The sequence below is a fragment of the Saccopteryx bilineata genome, chromosome 6 (genome assembly GCF_036850765.1).
Source record: "Saccopteryx bilineata isolate mSacBil1 chromosome 6, mSacBil1_pri_phased_curated, whole genome shotgun sequence".
NCBI lineage: Eukaryota > Metazoa > Chordata > Mammalia > Chiroptera > Emballonuridae > Saccopteryx > Saccopteryx bilineata.
The window spans coordinates 4,079,209-4,095,582 of NC_089495.1; the positions used below are offsets into that span (position 1 = coordinate 4,079,209).

General features: G+C 53.3%; 1 protein-coding gene and 1 non-coding gene across 4 annotated transcripts in view; one reads left to right on the plus strand and one right to left on the minus strand.

Moving 5' to 3' along the window:
• Positions 1-16,374, plus strand: part of MCPH1 (microcephalin 1) — a 209,931-nt gene that overhangs the window by 53,042 nt on the left and 140,515 nt on the right. For 2 of the 3 annotated variants that reach the window (XM_066234640.1, XM_066234643.1), the window contains exons 10-11: positions 8,107-8,144; positions 11,106-11,268. The exons of the other annotated variant lie outside the window; for it this stretch is intronic. In XM_066234640.1, coding sequence (XP_066090737.1) covers positions 8,107-8,144; positions 11,106-11,268 — 201 coding nt within the window. The remainder of the gene's footprint in view (positions 1-8,106; positions 8,145-11,105; positions 11,269-16,374) is intronic. 3 annotated transcript variants of the gene reach the window in all.
• On the minus strand, positions 3,770-3,845 carry TRNAT-CGU (transfer RNA threonine (anticodon CGU)). Its single transcript has one exon. It is a non-coding gene; the product is annotated as a tRNA-Thr (tRNA).

Below are 16,374 nucleotides of genomic sequence, written 5' to 3' on the forward strand. Positions count from 1 at the left end.
CACTACTCAGAGGGTTAAAACATTGATGATTCTCCCTGATGTCTTCTCTCCTCTGCAAGGTCCTGAACGGGTGCTTTGTGGGGGTGCTAGTATCTCCCGAACGTGCTTTCCGTGACCGGGGCCCTCTGCCCTCAGGCCCTGTCCTGCTGAAGCCCGTGAGTGCGTGGCTTTGGTTTCCGGTTTAGCTCTCACGTTGGAATAGCTGTGACTCACCCACATCACAGGTGACATTTGTTTTGTTTCTCAACAGTTCAGCACGGTTTGTTGTTGTGACGCGCGTAGGGGACTCGCCACCCTTCCTGGAGGGTGACACCTTTGTAAGTGTCCTAATTCCCGGGCTGCAGGCTGCGTCCCGTGCAGGGCCCGTGAGCACACGTGATCGCTAGGTGAGCTCACAGAGGTTGAAGGGCCCTGGGTTCTGAGACAGGTGACTGATCTGTGACTGCTCTGGTGATCACTGTGTGGTGTCCCGAGTTGGCCGAGTGGGGGATGTGCTCGTTGTGACAGGTGTTGAGTCCCCAGCAGATGGAATGCTGTGAAGCCACCTGAGAATGCAGTCCCTCTCAGAGACAATGGCTTTCAGCTCGCCAGCCGGTTGTTTTTCTCCGGGGATGTGTGGGAAACGTTTACATAGAAAACATGGGGAAAGGGTGTAGAGAGCCGCGCTCTTCCTCCGTGAGTCGGCTCCGTGCAGGGCGGAGCGCCTGCGCTTGCACACCGTATGTACACACGTGTGCCTCAGCGCGGGTCCAGTGTGCGCTGCGCTGGGGGGGTCGGGTGGGCTCCCCACCGGGCACGTCCTGGGGCACAGAGAGGGGACCTGAAGTCTGTCCGTGCTCTGCTGGGACAAGCAGCCCCCGGGAGAGGTGGGACCCAGCTGTGAGCTGTCCCAGTGCCGGTTCCCGGGGTCTGGGCCCTCACTAGACCCTTCGGGGAAGGTAGGAACTGTATACGCTACAGAAATATCAGACGAATGTTTCAGGCATGCAGGAGCTCAAACAAAGTAATAGCTAGCTGAAGTCACAAACCTGAATCTTTATGTTGCTAACCAACCACACAGATTCATACGGAGCAAGGGAACTACACGTAGATGAGTAAAAGTCTGCAGTCCTGGGCCTCCGGGTAGAAACACTTGGTCTCCTGTAACCCTCGTCCCCCTGCCCCTGTCCCCGCCCCAGCCACTGTCCTCAGACCCTCTGTCCAAGCTCCTCGTGGTCCTTCTCCTCTCCTCGGTCATTAGTCTGGGTATGACTCGCTCTGCCCAGTGAGACGCGGAGGGAAGTGCGGAGGGGTTTCCGGGGAGCGTGCCCTCTCGCTTGGACAGCCTGGGAAGCGATGCTGTCCTGCTCCGCGGGGCTCTGCTCTGGCTGCTGTGACCGGGACTGCACAGCTGAGGATGGGCCAGGGACCACGAGTGGGGTGCAAACCTTACAGCTTGTTTCCACCCCCCCGGGAGACACCAGGACAGGCCGTTCCGTCTGTGTCCCTGAGCGGTGATGGACGTGTGCATAGAGACATGCCCAGCTGCCCGTGTTGTCCAGCGGGCTGGACTCTGCCGTGGGTGGTCTCCCTGGGCCCGCAGTGCTGTCTCCTCCGGCCTCAGCCTCTCCTGCTGCCCGCCCAGCTGCCTGTGCTTGTGTGCAGAGTGAGCCTTCCCAGATAATATGCAGGAGTGCAAATACCTGGGTGTTAACTCAGGGTTCCTCAGTAGCTTAGAAACAGCTTATTGGGGGGGGGTGGGAAGACCAGTGACAGATGAGACTGCAGCTCAGAAGCAGCGAGCCGTTACTACAGGCCTTGTTCAAGCGATAGACTATAGACCATGAGGCCCCCCTCCGCTCTGGCCCCTCCGCACTGGGCAGCCCCCCTCGGCCTGGGTGTTAACTCAGGTCCCTCAGTAGCTTAGAAACAGCTTATGGGGGGGTGGTGGAAGACCAGTGACAGATGAGACCGCAGCTCAGAAGCAGCGAGCCGTTACTACAGGCCTTGTTCAAGCGATAGACTGTAGACCATGAGGCCCCCCTCTGCTCTGGCCCCTCCGTACTGGGCAGCCCCCCTCGGCCCCCTGCCCTGTGCCCTCCCAGCTCCTGTTCGAGGTTCGAGCCCATCACTGTCATCTGTTTAGGGAGGAAGAGGCTGCCATCGTCCTAGACTCAGCCAGTGGGCGCCTCTCCATGCTGTCTTCCGATACAGCCCTGTCTGTGAGCACGCCCTCTTCTCTAGAGGGTGCTCCGGGCTCACGGTGACTTGCTTCCCTGGCCCATTGCTCCTTGGGACCGTTTTGTGGAGTGGAGAATGGACTGTGTTAAAACAAACTCTGGGCTGGACAAGGTAGCCCTGTGGGTAGAGCTTCGACCTGGAATGCTGAGGTCCCTGATTCAAAACCCCAAGGTCACCAGCTTGAGTGTAGGCTTGTCATCTTGAGCCCAAGGTCGCTGGCTTGAGCAAGAGGTCACTGGCTTGGCTGGAGCCCCCTGGTCAAGGCACGTACAAGAAGCAATCAATGAACAACTAAGGTGCTGCAAGTATGAGTTGATACTTCTCATCTCTCTCCCTTCCTGTCTGTCCCTGTTGCTCTCTCTCTCTCAAAAAAAAACAAAAAACAAAAGAGAGACTTGAATGGTGATACCTACAACTTCCCAGGGGTGCACACACATTAATGAATAAATAAATGAGTGAATGAAATAAAAACAAGGTCTGGCACCAGAGCTCCTCTCAGTCTATTCGGCTGCTGTGGAAGAAGCACACAGAGCTGGGCTTACAGAAAGCACGTTGATTTCAGCCCATCTTGGAGGAGGCAGGTTTGCTTTGCGGCTCATAGACAGAAGCTGCTCGCTGAGTCCTTACCTAGGGGAAGGGGGAAGGGGCGCTCTGGTCTCTTTTACGGGCACAAATCTTATTTAGCAGAACTCCACCCTCGTGACCCTAATGATCTCTCACAGGCCCTACCTCTGAATACCATCATATTGCTGTTAGGTTTCGTATATGAATTCGGGGGACACAGACATTCAGTCCATAGCAGTATGCTGGTTGCTAGTACAACACATTGCTTCCAGACCCCGTGCATTCAGAGCCAGGAGAAGGTGTGTGTATCACCCTAGGTCTGCTACGTAAAGCATCCTCTGTGAGGTGACCCCTGTGCATGTTTAAAGAACAGCTTGGGTATTAACGATGAACAACTTGGATGCACATTTTCTCTTCACTTAGCTTTTTTGATTATAAAAATTAATCTTTATCCTATGTATGAGTATTCAAAACTGATGCTTATGTCTTACTTTATTGTATTGAGAAAATTTAGAAAGTTACATATCTCAGGAAAAGCAACCTGTATATTGAGTCCTGTAATTCTCTTAATGAAAACGAGAAAGCTATAAAGGAAGGACAGTTAAGTTACAAAAAGGATAATATGAGAAAGTTAAATGTTTTCCCCAGTTTTCTGCAGTAAACCAGCTATTTTTTTTTTTTTTTTTTTTTTTTTTTTGTATTTTTCTGAAGCTGGAAACGGGGAGAGACAGTCAGACAGACTCCCGCATGCGCCCGATCAGGATCCACCTGGCACACCCACCAGGGGCGACGCTCTGCCCCTCCAGGGCGTCACTCTGTTGTGACCAGAGCCACTCCATCGCCTAGGGCAGAGGCCAAGGAGCCATCCCCAGCGCCCAGGCCATCTTTGCTCCAATGGAGCCTCCTTGGCTGCGGGAGGGGAAGAGAGAGACAGAGAGGAAGGAGGTGGGGAGGGGTGGAGAAGCAGATGGGCACTTCTCCTGTGTGCCCTGGCCGGGAATCGAACCCAGGACTTCTGCACACGAGGCCGATGCTCTACCACTGAGTCAACCGGCCAGGGCCTGAACCAGCTTTTGAGCACAGAATTGATCAAATTCAAAAAGGGGGGGTACCATATGAAGGATACATATAGTGAGCTTATTTTATAGAGTCTCGTGGGTCGCTAGGTTGAATTTTTCTGAAGACACTTTAAATGACGTGTAGATAACGGTCTCCTCGGGAGGTGACTTGGAGCTGTTCTCCAGGCCACCCCGTTTGCCAAGTTTGATTTTCTCTCGGCTATTTTCTGTGTGCTCAGAGCCCATCCACACACGACTCTGGCCGTGCTGCGCACCCGGTGGGCTTAGCTGAGCAGTGGAGACAAATCAGCAACTTTGCGAACGTGTGGGTTGTCTCCTTAGTTCGGTTTCTTTTACGGAAAAGCAGGTTCACTGTTTACCAACGGCATGGTTACCCAAACCCAAAACATGTCAAAGAATGTTTTATTTTTAAATCGGTTCTCTGTTATCACTAATAAAACAAGTGCATGTGTTTAATTTGACCTACCTTTGATCTTCCTAGAACAATGTTAACTAGGCAGTCTTCCAAATATTCCTGGTCCCTCTCTCTCTCTCCTCCGCCTCCCCTTTCCTCTGATACTTTAGAACTTCCAGAAACATGCTTTTGCTAAAATTCAGGACCATGTTTCCTCCCAGTGGACTGTTTTCTCTGGTCAGTGGGTTATTTCCCGGGAGCGCCTTGCCCGTCGGCTCAGGTTGCCTTTGGTGCCTCGGGCTGTCTTTGGGCACCTGCTTTTCCTTTGAGGGGCGGAGCCCGCAGTGAGCAATGGTGGAAACAGAAGGGCTGTTCTTCCGCCTTCTGTCCTGGGCACTCCCTGTAGCAGAGACCTTGAGATGCTTAACCATGTGAGAAGCTGTGAGCAGTGACGGTGGGGGATTCATACACTACCGGTAGTAAGATAAAGGGTTCTGCTTCTGAGATCTTCTGTCTGATGAATGTAATTAAACCCATAACAAACATAAGTGAAGGACGTTTCTGGCCTGACCAGGCGGTGGCACAGTGGACTGGGATTCAGAGGACCCAGGTTCGAAACCCTGAAGTTGCTGGCTTGAGCAAGGAGTCACTTGGTCTGCTGTAGCCCCCCGATCAAGGCACGTATGAAAAAGCAATCAATGAACTAAGGTGCTGCAACGAAGAATTGATGCTTCTCATCTCTCTCCCTTCCTGTTTGTCCCTATCTGTCCCTCTCTCCGTCTCTGTCTCTGTCACACACACACACACACAGACACCCGATACGTTTCTCCCTTCCCGTTGGAACTAGGAAGTCTCTTCCCTCTCAGCTTACACGTTGCCGAGAGAGCTCTCTCAGCCTTTCTCTAAAAGTCTATCAAGTTGGCTGCCCTTGTTCGAAAAATGCAGCTTTTTTTTTTAAATCTGGGTGCTTTTTTTTCACATTTACCAAACTTTTATACAGTATATCTTTTTTTTAATTTTTCAGTTACAGTTGGCATACAGCGTTACATTGGTTTCAGGTGCTCGGCATTTTGGTTAGCCCAGGGGTCTCCAAACTTTTTACACATAAGCCCTGGCTGGATAGCTCAGTTGGTTGAAGCATCATCCAAAAGTACAAACTTTTTACACAGGGGGTCAGTTCACTGTCCCTCAGACCATTGGAGGGCCGGACTATAAAAAAACTGTGAACAAATCCCTATGCACAGTGCACACATCTTATTTTAAAGTAAAAAAACAAAACGGGAACAAATACAATATTTAAAATAAAGAACAAGTACATTTAAATCAACAAACTGACCAGTATTTCAGTGGGAACTATGCTCCTCTCGCTGACCACCAATGAAAGAGGTGCCCCTTCCGGAAGTGCGGCAGGGGCCGGATAAATGGCCTCAGGGGGCCGGAGTTTGGGGACCCCTGGGTTAGACATTTACATATGTTACAGAGTGTGCAGTTCTTGATTAAACCTCAGCTTTCTGGAACTCCCATCCTGTGCTGAAGAGCAGCAGCCGCGGGTTGTTGCAAACTGCATAACGCTCGCTCCCGTCCAGCTGCGGAGAGCTGTCCTGTTCCCTGGGCAGCACTCACTGCTGCTCTTGCCGTGTCTGGAGCAGAACCCACAGTGTCTACGAGGTCTGCTTTGCTCGTCCACTAGTGGCACGCAGTGAAAGCCAGCTAGAGGGAAACTCACAGGGGAAAGCAGAGTCAGTGAAGGCCCGTGGATCCACGCCGGGAGCCAGTGGAAGGTGTGCCCAGGCGCGGGTGCCGCTGAAGGACAGCGGTCCAAGGGTCAAGCCGAGCACGGGAGCCTGGCCTTGTCGAAGTGAGGCCTTTCCTTCCGGTCCGCTTCCGCCCCCGCCCCGGAGCCACGCTGTGGGCTGGTGGCTGGCCCCACGGCAGAAGGCGCACGCGTGCAAGGGGCTCCTCCTGGGTATGCTTGGGAGCTGGCCACGTCCCTGGGCCTGTGTAGCTTTCAGTCAAGGGTGCTATTGAAGAATGGAGTTAGGGTTCGGACAGAATCTTTCTAGGCCCGTGTCCAGGCCCGACCCAGGCGCTGTGCCGCACCTGTTACCCAGCGAGCCCTCTGAGGGGTAACGGAGAGTCGGCAGCTTCTCTGCGTTCTTCCTTGTCTTTCTGGTTCACATCACTTCCTCCTGCTCCCTCTGGCTTCCCTGGATGTGTCCGAGGAGATGTGTCCGTGTGCGTGTGCAGCGGGGACCAGCCCAGACACGAGGAAGGAGCCCTGGTCAGCTGGTGGTCGTGCTGCCCAGCTGGTTGCCATTGGTGTATCCTGCGAGTCTCAAAGTATATGAGTAACGAGTTTGTTTTTGTTTTTGTTTTAATTAGAGCATAGAAAGAACATTTGACGGAATGTATACCAAATTACTCAACAGTCATAATTTTCTGGCTGGTAGAATTACCAGGGAATTTAGATATCTAATGATATATTTCCAGAGCCTTTAATTTTTTGGTTATTTTAGGCATGCATATATTGTGTAAGTAAAAGGAGTATTTTAAAGTTTTAACTTAAAAAAACCAAGCATAGGGAACATAGTCGATGATACTGTAAGAGCTCGTGTGGTGCCAGGCCAGCACAGGAGTTACCGGGGGTGGGGGGTGCCAGGCCAGCACAGGAGTTACCGGGGGTGGGGGGGTGCCAGGCCAGCACAGGAGTTACCGGGGGTGGGGGGTGCCAGGCCAGCACAGGAGTTACCGGGGCTGGGGGGTGCCAGGCCAGCACAGGAGTTATCGGGGGTGGGGGGTGCCAGGCCAGCACAGGAGTTACCGGGGGTGGGGGGTGCCAGGCCAGCACAGGAGTTACCGGGGGTGGGGGGTGCCAGGCCAGCACAGGAGTTATCGGGGGTGGGGGGTGCCAGGCCAGCACAGGAGTTACCGGGGGTGGGGGGTGCCAGGCCAGCACAGGAGTTATCGGGGGTGGGGGGTGCCAGGCCAGCACAGGAGTTACCGGGGCTGGGGGGTGCCAGGCCAGCACAGGAGTTATCGGGGGTGGGGGGTGCCAGGCCAGCACAGGAGTTACCGGGGGTGGGGGGTGCCAGGCCAGCACAGGAGTTACCGGGGGTGGGGGGTGCCAGGCCAGCACAGGAGTTACCGGGGGTGGGGGGACATTCTGTAAAGTCTGTGAGTAGCTAACCAGTACTGTGTATACCTGAGTCCAGTGCACGGGGACATTGAAAGTACTGTAAACTGTAACTGAAAGAAATGAAATAAAGGCTTCACAGTGCAGCCACCAGCACATGCACGGTCCTGCCTCTGTGCTTCCGTGTGCCTGGGGCTCAGGGCTTTGATGCGTCCACACAGCAGAAGCACACGTGTGCTCATGTGTGTTTGTCTGAAGCAAGAACGTGGTGCTTAGGGGCTCTGGGCCCGCGCACAAGAGTTTTTTCTGCCCCCCCCCCGCCCCACCCTGGAAGTCCACGCACAGGTGGCGGGCATGCCGCGGGTCTGCCGCTAACTGACGGGATGGACTGGTCTGCCGCTAACTGACGGGATGGACTGGTCTGCCGCTAACTGACGGGATGGACTGGGGGGATTTTGTTTTTCTCCCCCACCTCACATCCTGGTTTACTTTGGATTGGTTTGAGGATAATATCTCAGTTTCTATCTCCCGGGCTGTTTCCAGGAATATGAAGGGTTTTTTCCTCTGATATATGATTAAATGTTTACTTTTAAGTGATGTCACTTTTCAAAAAAATGTATTAAAGTTTATTTCTGTGGGGAAAACATTTTTTTATATTTTTGACTGTTTTTGTTTTTGTTTTTTTAATTTTGTTCCTTCTCTTTTGAAATCTTTAGCCAACAAGAACATTGGTCATGACAAGCATGCCGTCTGAGTAAGTACTCCTCGTTTTGATAACTTTCTGCCCGTGGGGTGCCTGAGCCTCTGTTGCAGGGACCGTGGTGCTGTGGTTTTCAGCAGTCGGTAGATCTGTCCTGTGTCACTCGGTGTAGTTGGTATCTGGGTTAGAAGTTCGCTGGAGATTTAAAAGGTGGTTGAAGGACTGTAAGCAGTTTAGCTCTGAAGACTGGAAGAGTGTCCAGCCGGCACTCGAGGTCTGTAGGACTTGGTATTGGCCGCATCCCTGGCTCTGCGTGCCCGCCCCCCGCCCCATGAATGCTCACTGATGGAGCATCGCTGTCTGAAACATTTTCCTCAGGGCTCTTAGCCTCTTGGGTGGGAAGCTTTCTGAGATGTATGAGGACAGCGTCTCCACGTTTTGTGGAAGAGCCTGTGGCTCGCCAGCATGCTCCTGGATCACCTTCCTTAACAGTCAGCGCGGCTTGGCCCTTTCAACCAAGATATAGCACTACGTTCTCCGTAACAGATTTCTGATTTCCGGTTTACAGGGGAAAGCGTGTTTCTTTCTATCAGTCCTGGGGGTAAGGTTTTGAGAGAATTCATCACAAAGTCAGGACACTTCAGTGAAAACTAGGCCGCACAGAGGGCCGCACTTACCGTATTTCCCATAGCAGGTCCTTGTCCTGTCCGGGGTGGGGTCAGAACAGATGGGCGCTCAGGCCCCGCCCCTCAGGGGAGGCGTGTACCCTCAGTCTGTCCTTGTCTTTGGGAACCCTGTACAGCGAATGTTCCCAATAGTGCAATACAGAGATGACTGTTGAATATGAGGGTAACATTTTTTTAAAGTCTATATTTTGCCCCAGATACAGAGACAGGAACATTGAGTTATTTTCTGTCGGTTTGAAAATCAGACTTCTCATTTAGGCCTGATACTCTCTTTACACCCCAGATAGATTTCATGTCTGAAATTCCATGTAAGACCTAGGCATTCTGTTCTGTTTCTTGTTTTGGACTCAAGAGACTGAGTTTGGCTTTGCCAGCCATTTATTTAACATGGGTTCACTGCGCACATGTCGCAAGCCAACAGGGGCCAGGACAACGGATCCTGTTACATGCATACTCGCAGACAGTGGCCAGAGGTGACCCGGTTCTCCAGGCCTGGAGGGATGAGAGGAACTGTCCAGCGTGCAGTGCAGGTGAACTGATGTAGGATAGGTCCCAGGAAGAGACGGTGTTTCCCAGCCACGCACTGACCCCCGCTGCCAGGCGCAGGGTGGGAGCCCCTCGTTGCTAGGGAACAGCAGCGTTGCTGGTGGCCTGCAGGCCGGCTGCTCCGAAGGGTGTCCCTCCAGGACCCGTGTCTGGCACGCGGAGGAGTGCCCAGCGGTGGTGGGAGCAGATGTCCCTTCTCTTGAGAACGGCACGGTGTGGTGCCACCACATGTCAGAGCTCTGAGGCCCACACAGTGTTGCCTTTCCAGCCCAGGACTCCCGAGTAGTCCCCAGACTGTCCGTGTTTCTAGTCCTAATGCCCCTGGCTAGTCGCCTCTCTGTGCGGTCTTATCGCTACCCCCAGCTGCTGACCGCTGTCACCAGCAGTGGCTGAGAGGGGGATGTCCTGGCCAGCTTGTTTCATTCTCATGCCCAAACAACGTCACTTCTCAGACCATCTTGCTTACCTGTTTTTCTGTCTTGTAAACAAGTGGAGTTGTAATCCTGTTAGCCAGTACACAGCACATCTGATGCTGTGTAGATTAGCCGTGTCTCAAAAACACACTGTTCATCAGCACGGCCAGTCTCGGAACCAGGGAGGTCATGGGCACATGGCCATAAAGGACTCTGGAGAGCTTTAGATAAAGGTTTTCACTGCTTTCTGCCTCCCCCCATCCCTGCCCCAACATACACACACCAAATTTTATATTTTCCACAATCCAGTAAATACGGATCTCTGGTTGAAGTGGTGATGGGACCTGGGTCCCTACCTCACTTACTCATCTTCTCTACTCTAGAAAGTGCTAAGAACCTACAACCGTGACCCAGTGTGCCCCTTTCTACAGGTAGAGAACCCCGTCTTGGGCTCAGCACACCCAAGGTCACGAGACATCAAACTAAGAAGGGCCGTCATATGGAGGGTGTAAGAGGCCGTCTGAGCGTGGATGACAGCCCAGTTCCCCTGTAACGTCATTCTTGGAGAAGGGAGAGGTTATTTCTTAACTGCTGTGCACCTCCCAGAGCAGCTTAGGAAGCCATACACATCCTTTGTATTTCACTGGGGATTTCCAGAACTCACGGGAGAGAGGGAAGAGTGGTGTCCGAGCACTGAAAGCACAGGAAGGAAGAGAGGAACAATGGACAGTTAGTTGGGAAGGAAGTTAGATGGGAAGAATTAAAAAAAAAAAAAAATCCCTGACCGAGCAGAGGGCACAGCGATGAGGTCAGTGAAGTAAGGAGCCTCGGCAGGTTTGCCCGAGGCCTGGATGTGACGATTGAGTGACAAGGGTCTTCCCTCCCGTCTCCGAGAAAAACCACGTGTTTGACTCAATAAACGGTGTATTTTCCTAAGAAAACATGCAGGTGAGACGCTTGGTCCTGGCCATGCACAGAGTGGGTCCAGTAGGCCTAAAAAGTGCATGATTGCTGTGGCAGGGAGGGCACTGGGCTGCTGTTGGGTCAGGGTTCTGGTGCTGGCCGCTGCCCTCCCCTGGATGGGGCCTGGCCTCTGAGTTCTCAGCCATTAAAATAGACGGTTGGAGTCGAGGCCTGACGTTCTTTCTGCTTCCCCAGATTTCAAGCGATGGATGGGAAAGAAATTAAGACATGAACTCAATACCTGAAATCAGTGCAGAATTTCTGCTTTCCAGCTGTGTGTGTGTGTGTGTGTGTGTGTGTGTGCGCGCGCGCGCGCGCGCACATTTAATTTCATGTAAGCACCTCCGTGTCCACAGGCAGGAAACATTTCTTCTGTTGATTTCTTTTTTTCCCTTCCTATTTGCTAGGAAGCAGAACATCATCCTCCGGGTGGTGGCCAAGTTGAAGGGCTTCTCGTTAGCCCGCGAAGTGTGCGAGAGCACCACGCACGTGCTGGTCGGGCAGGCGCTGCGCACCCTCAACGTGCTGCTGGGCCTGGCGCGCGGCTGCTGGATCCTGTCCTTCGACTGGGTGAGCGCGCGGGGCGGGGCGGGGCGGGGGGCGTGTCCCGGTTCGCTTTGTGCACCTGCCTGTGGGCGGTGAGGACCCCCCCCTGGCTCATCACCTTCCGCCACTGCTGCGCCCCTCGGGTGGGCGATGGGCAGTGAGGACCCCCTGCCGCCACTGGGAGAAGTCAGATCCCAGCAGACTTGGGAGGGAAACGCGTGTTCTCACAGTCACATGCACTTCCTTCTGCACTTGACCAGGAAACAGTGTGACCTGTGGTCGTGACGGTTTAAAAAGCCGAAGGAATGCGGCAGTGATTGTTTTTACAGATGGCTCTCCTTAGGATGAAACAGGGACGTCTAATCCCATTTGGATATGTTTTATCTTACGCATTTCTATCTGTAACATGACTTGCCCTCATTTCTGTGACTTAAAGGTAGTTTTTTTTTTAATTACTGTTTTTGTTATTCATAAAAATTGAAACGGTTTGTTACTGTTTCTATTTCTACTTTGCTGCTCAACCTCTGGTCACCCCGAGGCACTGCAGCTTCGTGAGTCGTGCCCTCTGCTCCGCGTGGGACTATTTTGCCTCTGCTAAGTATCTGGCTTCCTTCCCCTCCCCCTCTCCCTCCCCCTAAGAATGCTTTGTATTAATTGTTTTTATGTAAACCAGTAGAATTATAACATGCAAACACAGTACAGATGGAATTTTAAGATGGCTGTGGTGGCTCCTGTGTCATGAGTTAACCCTGCAGCTCTCTGGTCCAAGAAGTTGAAGATATTAGTGTTTAACGTCACGAAGGGGAAAAGGTTGAAATTGCCCCAGAATGTTCTGTTTCCATTGGTGGTTATCGAGGGTCATGTTACCTTATATGTTAGTGCTGACCCACGTTCACTGGCCTGAAATACCAGGTACAAGTCCAGCTTCCATGAGTGAATGCCCTGTTTTCTTTACCTCTAATTCACCAAGGGTCTCCATCAGCCAGCCCTTCCTTCCTGTGGGTCCAGAGGAAGAAACACCCTTTGTCCTTTGTGGATATTCCTTCATTTGTTTCTGTACCCAGCTGGACTTAAGCTGGCCACGGGTCAGGCCTGCGAACCGCATGCGCTCTGCTGCATGGGTCCCTCCAACCGGTCCCTCCACGCTCAGGGCACACCTGCGCTCTCTGCTGGCCAGGTGCAAGCTTGGCTCCTACGTGGGATTAACCTCCAGGTGTTAGCGCTCCCTGGGGACTGGGGGGACCTGGGTCTCTTGGTTAGGGACAGATGAATGAAGTAAAAGGGCAGGAAGACAAGGAGATAAAAGATGTTTCGGTTAGAGCGGGAGAAGTCCAACTATGTTGAGAGTCAGCATGATTGTGTAGACAGTTGCAAGAAATCTACAAAACTCGTAGGACTGATAAGTGACTTCAGATTGTCAGCATTCAGCAATGTAAGGTCAACACTGGAGTGTTTAAGTGTAAATCTAGCCTAATGTGCAGAATCTGTATGCTGAAAACTACAAAACGCTGGTTTTAAAAAGCACAGAACTAAATGAGACACTCTGTGCTTATAGACTGGAAGACGCCGCGGGGACACGGTGATCTGTGGATTACACACCGCGGGGTCGCGGTGATCTGTGGATTACACACCGCGGGGACGCGGTGATCTGTGGATTACACACCGCGGGGTCGCGGTGATCTGTGGATTACACACCGCGGGGTCGCGGTGATCTGTGGATTACACACCGCGGGGACGCGGTGATCTGTGGATTACACACCGCGGGGACGCGGTGATCTGTGGATTACACACCGCGGGGTCGCGGTGATCTGTGGATTACACACCGCGGGGTCGCGGTGATCTGTGGATTACACACCGCGGGGTCGCGGTGATCTGTGGATTACACACCGCGGGGTCGCGGTGATCTGTGGATTACACACCGCGGTGTCGCGGTGATCTGTGGATTACACACCGCGGGGTCTCGGTGATCTGTGGGTTAAATACCGCGGGTCGCGGTGATCTGTGGGTTACACACCGCGGGGTCGCGGTGATCTGTGGGTTACACACCGCGGGGTCGCGGTGATCTGTGGGTTACACACCGCGGGGTCGCGGTGATCTGTGGGTTACACACCGCGGGGTCGCGGTGATCTGTGGATTACACACTGCGGGGATGCGGTGATCTGTGGGTTAAACACCATGGGGTCTCAGTGATCTGTGGGTTAAACACTGCGGGGTCGCGGTGACCTGTGGATTACACACGGCCCCAGACGTAGTCTCAGGAGACTCATCTGGGGACGTGGACATGCCGACTCGAGCTTGCACACAGTGAGAAAAAGTACCTTGTGTATCTGGAACTGCTCTGAAAGAAAAGGACAAAGTCGCAGGACCAGCACTGCCTGAGTTCAAGGTGTCCTTGATCAGGGCCACATGGTGCTGAGAAAGGACAGACGTGATGGGACAGGCGGAGCGTCCCCAAGGAGACCCACAGGGACGGGGTCGTGGTTCTGACAAGGTGTGGAGGTGTTCAGAGGAGAGAGGACAGACGTGATGGGACAGGCGGAGCGTCCCCAAGGAGACCCACAGGGACGGGGTCGTGGTTCTGACAAGGTGTGTAGGTGTTCAGAGGAGAGAGGACAGTGTTTTCAATGGACGGCAAAGGAGCAACGGGACATCCGTGTGCCGAAAAATGAACTGGACCTCACACTTTACAGAAGTCACTTCTCCTGAATGCTGTGCTAACACGTGAAATAAAAAACTCGGAAGTACAGGAGGAAAATCTTCATGATGGCTTAGACAGATCCTTAGCTACAACACCAAAAGCAGGACATGTAAGAAAATATTAACACCTACGTTCATCAAAATGGACAGTTTTTACTCTGTGAGGATGTTATAGAGAAGAGGAGAAAATACTTACAGATCTCATGTGACCGGGGACCTACACCCAGAAATATAAAGAGCTCTCAAGACTTAAAAGTAAGAAAACAACTCAAACAAAAACTGACCCAAAAATAGTTTTGAGCACTAAGATGTCCTGAGGGCCCTCAGCCCCGGAAAGGTGCTCCACACCACTCGTCATCGGCGAAGTGCAGGTGTGAAGCACAGTGAGGTCCCCACGCCGCTGGAGGAGCGGCTGTGTGATCAAGTCGGGTGGCAGCCCTCGATGCGGTGCCTCGTCCCCGGATGACCACGCCTGCTGCCGGGAGTGCAGGAGGGTGCGGCCGCGCTCAAACGCTGTGGAAGTTCCCTGGGAAGTGAAGTAGGCTCTGCCCGGCTCCCCTGGCAGCCCCGCTCGTAGGTAATAGTAGCCTTAGGAAAATGGGAGCGTGTGCTCACCCCAGATCTGCACGTGGCCGTGTGGAGCAGCCGTGCCGGGAATCAGCCAAACCTGGAAACAAGTGTGTTCCTCGGGGGGGTGGAGAGAGAGGCTGGTCAGTCGTAGGAAGCGGCGAGGACACCCGCCACAGTCCAGTGTGTCCCGGCTAGGTGACTGGTACTCGGTCTGACGCCTGTAAGGATGAACTCTCCAAGCTTAGAAAGACGCAGAAGGAGGACAGCTTGGAGAAGGGTGTCCCGCCACCACCAGGGGCCGGGAGGGGCTGGGCTGGTCCTGCCTCAGAGCCGGCAGAAGGAGCCCCATGGTGGCACCTGGGCTCAGGCACGCCATCTCCAGGACTGGCCTTGCGCGTTGTAAGCAGGAAGGACGGTTGAGCGACAGGTCATGCAGGAGGAAATGGAAGAAGAAACGCTTCTAGAAAGAATCAAGTCGACTGCCGCGGGTCTGCACCCGTCCGAGGCTGCGGAGGGTTCCTGCAGGTGGCCGGAGCCGGTCCCGAGCCACGGGGTCTGGCCCTGTGGGCCTGCAGGAGAGCCCAGGACCGGGTCAGCGCCGGCGGTGAAGGCCGGCCGTGCCCAGGTCAGTGCTGGCGTGGCTGCCTGAGGGACTCAGGTCACTGCTGTAGGGTAGCGCGTTTATACCAGTGTACTGGTTTATCTTACTTCGTTTTTTAGCGGCTTTTTGCCCCCAATTACAGTTTACTTTTAATGTCATTTTATATTAGTTTTTAGGTGCCCAGCGTACTGGTTACATACTTTACAGAGGGATCCCCTGAGATTCCCAGACTGCACCTGGGCCGATACGTGGCTATCACAGTGTTATTGACTGTTCCCTGTGCATGGACATCCCCATGACTGTTCTGTCCCTCCCATTGGTCCTTCTTAACCCCTCACCTTGTCACCCAGCCCCCTCCCCCGGTGACCCTCAGTCTGATCTCTGTCTCCCAGTCTGTTTCGGTTTCGTGAGCTTGCTTATTTTGTTCCTTAGAGTCTACGTGTAGGCGACATCATACGTCTGAGTTACTGCACTCTGCATGGTGTCCTCCCGGAACCAGTGACATTAGGTAGAGGTACAACAGTGGCCTCAAAACCTAGTATTGCTTTTCCTTGACTGAGCTAGTGGTGAAGCCAGGGTTCTTCTACATGCTGCGACCTCTGACAGGCTTCCGTGTTCCATCTGTGTCACTTGTCACTGCCTTCTACTACTCTACGTGAGGACAGAAGTCAACACATCACTCTTCAGGGATGAAGAAGGGTGTGACGAGGCAGTTACTGTTTAAGTGATCGCCCTGAGAACACCTCCGTCCACCTGGCACACGCAGTGTGCTCTGCCCAGAGGTCCCCGTGGGCTGACCCATGCTGGCATCGTCATCAACAGTGTCCCGGTCTGTGGTGCATCGACGTGAAGAGTCTTCTGCAGTGGAAGACGCACAGAACCATAACACAGGTGCAAGCCTCTGGAGTTCTAATGGCAGGGTGATACAAAACAATAAGAAAGAAAAATTCAGTACAGGATAGTTAAATGCCAGGCATGATGGCTTGTCCTAGATGCAGAGGTCTCAGAGACGGACAGTTAGCCTCCCCACCCCCACGTAAGACGAGAGTGGACTCTAGAACTGCCTGGGTGCTGGGGACTGTCTAGCCAGCAGGCTGAGGTAAGGGCTCCATCTCACCAAGCCAGCATCCCTCCTCTGTGAAATGGGCCAGGGACCTTCCCTGCGTCTGTCCATCACGGGCTTGTGTGAGAGCCGAACATCAGACGTGCACAGTGCTCAGAACAGTAACTGGGAAAGTCAGAACTTACAGCTGTTAGCCTCA